Source organism: Galeopterus variegatus, unplaced genomic scaffold, assembly GCF_000696425.1.
Source record: "Galeopterus variegatus unplaced genomic scaffold, G_variegatus-3.0.2 Scaffold147, whole genome shotgun sequence".
NCBI classification, from domain to species: Eukaryota; Metazoa; Chordata; class Mammalia; order Dermoptera; family Cynocephalidae; genus Galeopterus; species Galeopterus variegatus.
In genome coordinates this window covers 736460-746011 of record NW_007726258.1, presented here as the reverse complement: position 1 = coordinate 746011, position 9552 = coordinate 736460, and the positions used below count along the sequence as shown (strand labels likewise).

The 9552-nt window shown below is 38.3% G+C and overlaps 1 protein-coding gene across 1 annotated transcript in view; it reads right to left on the bottom strand.

Moving 5' to 3' along the window:
* Nucleotides 1-9552, bottom strand: part of SBNO1 (strawberry notch homolog 1 (Drosophila)) — a 55659-nt gene that overhangs the window by 27121 nt on the left and 18986 nt on the right. The window contains exons 6-13 of the mRNA XM_008591428.1: nt 6722-6818; nt 5098-5258; nt 3923-4056; nt 3642-3732; nt 1806-1967; nt 863-998; nt 678-783; nt 406-559 (exon numbers count right to left, since the gene is read on the bottom strand). Of these exons, the coding sequence (XP_008589650.1) occupies nt 406-559; nt 678-783; nt 863-998; nt 1806-1967; nt 3642-3732; nt 3923-4056; nt 5098-5258; nt 6722-6818 (1041 nt within the window). The remainder of the gene's footprint in view (nt 1-405; nt 560-677; nt 784-862; nt 999-1805; nt 1968-3641; nt 3733-3922; nt 4057-5097; nt 5259-6721; nt 6819-9552) is intronic.

Genomic DNA, 9552 nt, shown 5'->3' with positions numbered 1-9552 from the left:
CCCGAGTGAGCCACAGGCCGGCCCCTAAATGGACTTTTTTTTTTTTTTTAAAAGATGACCGGTAAGGGGATCTTAACCCTTGACTTGGTGTTGTCAGCACCACGCTCATCCAGTGAGCAAACCGGCCCATCCCTATATAGGGTCCGAACCCGTGGCCTTGGTGTTGTCAGCACCGCACTCTCCCGAGTGAGCCACGGGGCCCGCCCCTAAATGGACATTTTTAATGAACCACTTTAACAAAGTGAAAATCTGGAAAATAAGGACAACAGCCTATCATCTGATAATTTGTCCGTTTTATAGCAGAAATACGTTCTTGGGGGTTGGAAGACATTACAATGAACAAAACTAACAGAAACATTATTAGGTACATTAAATAAACACTAGGAATTAAGAAAAACTTCTCACCAGCTTGACTGCTTTGTTATACATTTTAACATAGCTCTGAGAAAGAAGAACTTCCTCAATTTTGAAAGTCACTCCAGTAAAGCTCAGCTGTCGAGCAATGTACATTCCTCTAAGCTTCATATCCATAGCAACTATTTCCATGGCACCAACACCTCTAAATAAAATTAAAACACACACTAACTACCAATAAATAAACATACAGTGAAGGGATTTTAGCAATAATACATCTCCTAAATTGTACTGAGAACAGTGTATATTGTAAATTGCATTACCTCCGTTCTACTGCTTGAATAAAATCACTGAATTCTCTAAATGGAGTTCCCTCACCCCATATTCCAAGGCGGTTCATATAGGCCATGTTGCGTGGTTCAGAAGCACCTGAAAAATCCCCAAATTAAATATATTATAGCTGAAAAAATAACCTACACATATTTTTAAAAAATAAATAACTACTCACCAGTGGCACTAGCATAAACAACTCTGGCTTTTGGCAACTTGTTCTGAAGCTCTAAAACTGCTAAGCCTGTCTTGGTTGGCTTTGAAGAACCAACAGGACATAAGTTTTTTGCTTTATGACATTCATCAAACACTATCTGTAAGGAATAAACTAAGGAACATACCACAGAGTAGTAAGTAACTCCTGAAGGAAGCCCTCTATGTGCCTCTCCTTAATTTCATCCCTTTCCTTCTCTAGCCTCAGAAGCATCCACTGAAATTCATCTAAACCAGATATTTACTTCATGATTAGAATGGAGAAAAAGACTCACTGCAGCAAGAACTGCCCATCACAGATTATTTGGGTAAATTCTTTAAGGAGAAGCATGATCACAATTGGAAACCAACTTAATCAGTGTTTCAAAAATCTATATTCCTGGGCCGGCCCCGTGGCTCACTTGGGAGAGAGTGTGGTGCTGGTAGCGCTGAGGCCGCGGGTTCGGATCTTGTATGGGGATGGCCAGTGCGCTCACTGGCTGAACGTGGTGCAGGCAACACCAAGCCAAGGGTTGCGATCCCCTTACCGGTCCAAAAAAAAAAAAAAATCTATATTCCTCATGCAGGGCAATATAAAATCTCCTGTGAGGAATTAAGTTTGGGAATCACTAGGTAAACAGTCTTCTGAGGTACTTTACGATATAAATATGTGATGTGAATCCCCATAAAGGGACTATAGTATTTACCATACATATTAACATTTTCCTAAACCAGGAGCTTAAATATTGGTCTCCTATATGACAGATATAAAATAGAATCAACTTTCCAACACCCTTGGACTCTATGTAATCATTTCAGCTCTCATCCCAGCAAGTTACTTATTTAATCTTAGGATTCCTGTTTTCCAAAGGTCTATCCTTACATAACTGTGTCATTAAAAATATAAAAACTTTTATCATAAAGGATACCACTCCATCGAAGTCATCACTGCACCAATGTAGAAGCTGTTTTAATCTAGTTTTGTATTTACCGCCAGACTGGCTTTCACCAATAAGAGAAGAGTAAGTAGCAAAAATAACACCTTTCTTAACACTCCCATTATGTTTGGAAGAAATTTTTCCATATTTAAACTAAAAAAAAGAAAAGAGAGGAATTTAGTTAGTATATCTTTCTCTCTCAAACATTTATCCCACCCAAACTTCTATAGCAGCAATTCTTAACCTGGTAGACTTAAAAAAAGTCAAAGTACTTCCTAAGATGATATATAAAATTTCTTGTATAAGTACGCATACAACTTTATGGTACAAGAAACAAGTTTCGAAGTTTCAAAAGAGTCTTTCACCAGAAAAATATTAAAAACCAGACAAACTGCCTCATAAAAAAGTCACAGTATTTACTCAACAAATACTGTGCTCTTACTACATGCAAAGCACTGTAATTAAATTCTAAGGAACACATAAGAATTATGAGTAATAGCTAATGAACGCTTCTTCAATTACGCTGCTCAGAAATAAAAACTATTTCTAGATGCCAGTTACCTGTTTTTAGTTTTGAACTGTCTGTAGTCATTCAAGACACAGAACTCTAACAACCAATCTACTCAGTAAAACCTACCCAAAAAAGCCACTCAAGAGCAGGGCAACACTGAACCAACTTAGTATACTCAGATAGAAAGTGGATTTACATTTACTTATTATCAAAGGGCAGGTAGGCAGGCACTTGCCAGAGCCACATCTGTCTATCCTACTCATGTAACACCAACAATTGGTGCACAGGAGGTTAATAAAGATTTGCTCAGTGAACATTATGATTCTAATCACATTAAACTGTGCTTTAATTAGGGGCTGGCTGGTTAGCTCAGCTGGTTAGAACACAGTGTAACACCAAGGTTAAGGGTTCAGAACCCAGAATGGGTGAGCCACCACCAAAAAAAAAACCGCTTTTTTTTTTTTCTTTCAAAAGATGACTGGTAAGGGGATTCTTGACTTGGTGTCATCAGCACCACACTCTCCGAAGTGAGCTAACTGGCCATCCCTATATAGGGATCCGAACCCGTGGCCTTGGTGTTATCAGTACCACACTCTCACAAGTGAGCCATGGGCCGGCCCTAAAAACCTGTGTTTTAATCACTGATGCACTTTTTCCACTTTACAGAATTGTTTTCACAGAAATACAGGAATAGGTATTCAAGTCCATTTGCTATACAAATATTGAAACCAGTCTCCAAACCACAATAATTCTCTATATGCCTCATAGGATTTGGTGACCTACAGCGATAGGCACATTATCTACACTGTGGCTATATATCCATAGAAAATTACTTTAGATGGGCCGACCCTGTGGCTCACTCGAGAGAGTGCGGCGCTGGGAGCGCAGCGGCGCTGGGAGCACTGAGGCCGCGGGTTCGGATCCTATATAGGGATGGCCAGTGCGCTCACTGGCTGAGCGCAGTGCGGGCGACACCAAGCCAAGGGTTATTCCCTTACCGGTCACAAAAAATTTAAAAAAGATAAAAGTAAATTAAAAAAAAGAAAATTATTTTAGAAAGAAACACTGAAGATTGAGAAAATTAACTCCATAAAAAAGGGACAATGCCTATCTTGTTTGCACTACACGACCACTGCTTGTCATAGTATTTGGCACACAGTAATGCACAAAAAAACAATTGCTAGCACTTATGATGCTTTCTGTAGAATAACTCATTTAATCCTCCTAACAACCCTACAAAGTAAAAGCCATTATTATTCCTATCTCACAGATGAGTCAATATTTATTGAATGACCAACTGAATAGGAAGCTCGTACCTTATTTAATGAATGAACCAAAATGTTTTTTGCTCCAATATCCCTCAAATCTCTTTCCGCATCATACTTTAAGTCATTTGAAACACTAAACCTGCCATTAAAAAAAAAAACACACACACACACAAATTAAATGCAAATTACACCATTTTAGCAGAATTCAGGAATAAAAAAGTCCAGGTATTGACACTTCAAAAAAATACACCTACTCATTAAAACCCATCCCCACATGCTAGAGTAATTATTTACAAATAGAAACTTCCACGCTAGTCTTTAACACTTACCATAATGCTCTCTTTCTACTCAACAAATAATTTTCATAGATGATTCCTGCTATTGTTCTTCCTTTTCCTACACCAGCACCATCACCTATTAAGAAGCCAGCACGATCTCCATTAGGTAGGAACGTTTCATGTTGCTGAAAAAGAAAAGGCTGGTAATTAATCCTTCAGATATTTTGGTGATCACTCTTTCAGACACTGTTTTAGAAACATACTAATGTTATCTATTTTTATATAAATGGCATACAGTTTGGCTTTTAGTGTGGATACCTTCTATTTACTATATATTCTTTCCTGCTACCTTCCCATGCACAAAGTAACTACAATTAACAAATTGGTAAGGATTCCTCCATACCCCTTTCAACACTTGCATGACCAAATACAACTTTCATATTACACATAAACATGGGAGATAGCTGGCTGTTTTGGTCACTACTTATTTTACAGAAATGGGGTATCACTGAAATCCTTTCAAGACAACTGGTATAACTCACATCATTTTAAAAGCCTGTAAAACATCCCACAGTGTGATAATAACACAGTTTATTCAATCACCCCCCAACAGTGTGGGCGCTCAAAATCTTTTCCAGCTGGTAGAAAAATCCACAACAAACATATGTGTGTTCTTATCTAATAGTTCTATGGAACAGACTCCTACAAATGTAATTATTAGGTCATATATCCTTTGACTTTAATTTTATAGATATCCTCAGTAAATTCCAGAAAGGTTACATTTGTCATTTCTACTGGAAATTCACTCCCCCATCCCTGCTATACCTTCCTATTTTCTTTTTTTTTCCCCTTTTTGTCTTTTTTTGTGACCGGCAACGGATCGCAACCCTCAGTGTCACGCCCGTACCGGACCGGGACCGGCAACGGGATCACAACCCTCGGTGTTGCCCCCGCTCCTCGCTCAGCCAGTGAGCGGCCGGTCTGTATGTGGGATCCAAACCCTCGGCAGGAGCGCTGCCGCGCTTCCCAAGCAGCGCACTGTAGCAGTGCGCCACCGGGCCGGCCCTATACCTTCCTATTTTCTAACACAGAAAATTTCTATAAAAAATGACATTCACAAGTTTTTCCTGCAAAGGAGAACTTACCTTTGGGATAAAACTACTAAATTATATGGACTATGATAAAAACATAAATATTGTATGTAATTATAAAATATTATCACTTACCTGGGCTGCATATGTAATTGCCTCAAGCTGTAATGCTGACAACCAGCCATTATCAATGGTTTCTTCAGAAATAGATGTTTTGTACCAAACATCAGGAGGAGTAACACTGGATAATGAGCTAGTTTCCACTACAGCATCTGGGTGACGTAGGCCAATTTTTACTAAAGAAAAATTTTAAAATGCTTCATTTTAATTGTTATAAGTAATAACATTTCTAGTTTTATTATAAGATAAAGCAATATTTTTCCTATGTTGGAGAAAATTAATAAGTAATCACTCTGGGCTTCTATAAAAAGGCACTAATGGCAAAGTACTGTTTAAATTTGATAAAAATGATTTATCAACTATATGTGGTTTAAACAGAGACTTGCTGACAAAAAGATCTAGAAAAACAACAACTGAGTTCATACCACTAGGTTCTCCAGTAGTAAAAGAACATAATCCTAGATTAAGGAGTTTAGTTACTCAAATGAATCATTCACCTCATTCACTGAAACAAAAGTCTGTAATGCAATGTTACTTTGAAAGGTATTTAAAAGAAACTTTAGCTATAAAATTAAACAGCACCTAACTCCTCAAACTGTATAATGTGAATAGTTTAAAATAATGGTTAGCAAACTTTTCCTAAAGGGTCAAATAGTAAATGTTTTTGGCTTTGCAGGCCATCCAGTCTCTTTATAACTACTTGACATTGCTGTTGTAGTGTAAAAGCAGCCACAGACATAAATAAACCAATGGGCATACCTACGTTCCAATAAAACTTTATTTACTAAAACAGGCAGTGGTCCAGATTTGGTTTCCTGACCTCTGGTTTAAAGGGCCGTGGATAAACTTTCAATCCTTTTGTGAAAACTATTATTGGGGAAGTAGAACAAAACTTCAGATACCACAACCTAAAACTCATTTTAAATGACCAAACACAAGTGTGAAGTCTTGGTGTACATACGTAACTGGTAAACAGAGAATTTTAGTTCAATTTAAATGGTATTATTAACAGCTTTTTATAGAAACCAGTACATGAAAGACAAATTCTAGACAGAAGGTTTTCTTTTTTCATCTTCTTATCCTCATATAACAAAAAAGTAAAAGTTTTTATGCAAAAGCTAAAAGCTACTAATTTTCAATTTCACACAGTGGTCACTAAAAAAACGAATCATGGTCATTATGCAAAAGGCAGAAATGGTATTAATGAAAACCAATGAATTAAAATAGTACAAGTTATTTTTCAGATTCCAGTGTTTTCTTGATTTTAGATAAGCTGTATAAAACCTATAAAGCTAAGATGTATTTATATCTCTACAATTTGCCTTGATTTTATTAATCATTACTCAAATGAGCAAAATTAACTAGAAATAAAATAAAACCCAACCTTTTTTAGTCTTGATTTTAAAAGACTTCAACCTAGAACAAGGTTCTAAATTTGTGTAAGAAACAAAAACAAAACCATAGTAAAACATTCATGTAGATATTTTTAAAACACAGTTTAGAACATATTACAAAGCTCATACTTGTCAAATCCTGAGGTACCCAACACTGATAGGTCCTAATAGGTAACAGTGTGTGTAGGAGTGTGTGTAGGAGGAACCTGGAGTCTTGTTTATTTTGACAAATCCCCAAAACATACATTTTATTGGCATATACTCTGCATATGTTTCTGCATGACCCATTTCTTCCTCATCTTCTTCCTCTGGTTCATCTTCCTCTTTTACAACAGGGACCTTCTGTAACACAGAAAGAGCACAATCAAACCCAAGTCCAGAGACCAGAGGCCCACCCAACACACAGGAAAATTCTTCTGTAGGAATACCTACAGTCTTCAATCTTAGAAACAGGATGTACCACTTCAATATTCCCTACAGTCTGGGTCATACTTCATGGTGATCCTGCTTCTCCCATGATGAGCACAGACAACAATGACCTACTCTGCCCCATACACACAAATGGGTCACCACAGGGCTCGCTTGCTTACAGCCACCATCATCTCAAACTACCTTCCCCTTCACAGTACTGCCTACTACTTACTCTTGCTGATGCCCAGAACTCTCTCCAACCTTAGGCCTACTCTTCGCTCCAGTTCCAGGACTTGAAAGAGCAAAGAGCAAGGGGTTGTAGGGACAAAAGGTGGATGGGTCCTAGTCCACACCCTACATCAACATGGACCTCTCAAGTCTCACATCCCACCTTCTTTTCAGTTCACTTCCATTTACTTTCCCTCAGATCCTAAAACCAAAACCCCAGATGATTCTGGAGTTTAAAGACTCTTCTGGGGCCGGCCTGTGGCTCACTCGGCAGAGTGTGGTGCTGATAACATCCCTCAGATCCCATATAAGGATGGCCGGTTGCTCACTGGGTGAGCATGGTGTTGACAACACCAAGTCAAGGGTTAAGATCCCCTTACCGGTCATCTTTAAAAAAAAAAAAAAAAAAAAAAGACTCTTCTGAAGTGCAGAGAATTAACTTCAGACTTCTGTGTCTCCACAGACACAACAATTATATATAATATGGCCATATAAATTATAATCTAAACCATGGCACATTTGAGAGTAAAATGGGGAGCTATTAATAATTACACCAAGAAAAAAAGAGAGAAAAAAAAAAATAATTACACCAAGAAATCAGGAGTGAATTCAGATTGTGCCTGGCAAATTCAGTAAATGGTATCACCATAGCTATAGGTTTTCCTTGTTTTTCTCTACAGAATCTTGAAGGGGTAGAAGTAGGAAGGAATACGGGAATAGGAAGATCTTGAACAAGCCTCTTCTCACTACCAGTAAAACCATTAGGAAGCTATTAACGTGTGCTTACTCAGGGAAGAATATAGAGAAGCTGCTGTAAAATTCAGTATACCAAGGAAAAGAGGAATAGGAGGAGGAGGAGAAGGAAAACTCAGTGAGAACCCACAGGTTAAGGTAGGTTAAGACAGCACTGAAAGGTAAGGAAAGGCTCTTTTCTCTTTTTATTTACCTTGGAATCTAGAGCAGAATATGCTGGCACATAGATGCTTAATAAATGTGGAAAGAAAATGGAAGGTACGGGAAAACCATTTGATCAACATTAACCCATGGAGTCCTCAGATAAAATCCAAAAAACTCAGAATGTTCTCAGAAATTATGCCAAAATGAAACCTAATTTCAGAAAACGGAGACAAAAAATATGGGACTGGCCAAAGAAACATATCTGAATCCCAATTCTGCTGTTAGGTAGTTATGTGCCTTGGAGAAAATTACCTAAATTCTGAGTCTCCCCCACCCCCATGTTCTCACCTTTTCTTCACTTGTAAAATAGGAATGCATTCTATGCTAACATAACCAACCTCCTTCTTTCTTCCTCCACCACTACTCTTCCCCCACCCGATTTTTTTTAAAATCACCAGCGGTATAACTGGAGAACAGATTGGTAATACTGAAGGGTCACAAAAATCCAGGGACTAAATAGGTAATTTTTCTAAGCCAGGTGGACGTGAAATGTCAACTGACATTAAGCTTAAGCTGCAGGAGACAACTGGGGGTGAGGGAGACCGTGGCACCTGGGCAATGCTGCCCAAAACACATTTAGACACTCACTACTCTACACTGAGCAAGTTTTACTAAGTAGGAAATGTCGGCCCAAGGTTGTCAGGTACTCGATTTTTAAAGAGAAACTGGAAATCAGTATTTTTATGTGTAAGCAACAAATTCGAAATTTTTCAAAATACTGTAGAGGCCAAACAAAACACATCTGTTGACTAGTTTTGGTTCATAGGCTACCAGTTTGCAATCTTGGTTAGATGTTTCTTAATGAACCCAACATAGAACTTTTGGTATATTATGGGGCAAACTGTTTATGGGTTGGTATGGGACCATGAGCACTACATAAAACATTTTTTGAAGAAAAATGCTTCTTTTTCTTCAAGAAAGTTGAGCTTCTAAAACTCAACTTTCAAGAGCTGGCGGTTCAAGTCCACTAAGTCAACTGGGTACTGCCAGTACTCGTTCTCCTGGTCCCCTTTGGAAACTGCACGAACAGGTTGCTGTGCTGTTTTAGATTCCATGTTCCATCACCAAGTCCTAACAATCCTTTGGTATTCTTGTGTGCAGTCATGTCTTATTTTCCTTTTTTTCTTTCCCTTCATCCTTTTCCAATCCCCTCTGCAATCTCCCTAAATTTAGCCCCTTCTTACCTCCCTTTTAGATTACTTAACTTCCCTACCCATGCTGAATTAACAAGCAGGTCCCCCACTTCCAGTGGCTCCACACTTGTGCTGCACCAAGTCCAAGGCCTTCAAATTCAATTCAGGACTCTCCACAGAGCCTGAATCTACCATTCCCACTTCCTCCTGCAAGTCAAGTATCCTGATTTATTGTCACCTATGAAAATGATCACACCTCTTCTGTATCTATTAATGCTTTAGCCCCCTTCCTAAAATGCCCTTTCAAAGTCTCTCCACACTCAAAACCCAAGCTCTATTACACTTCC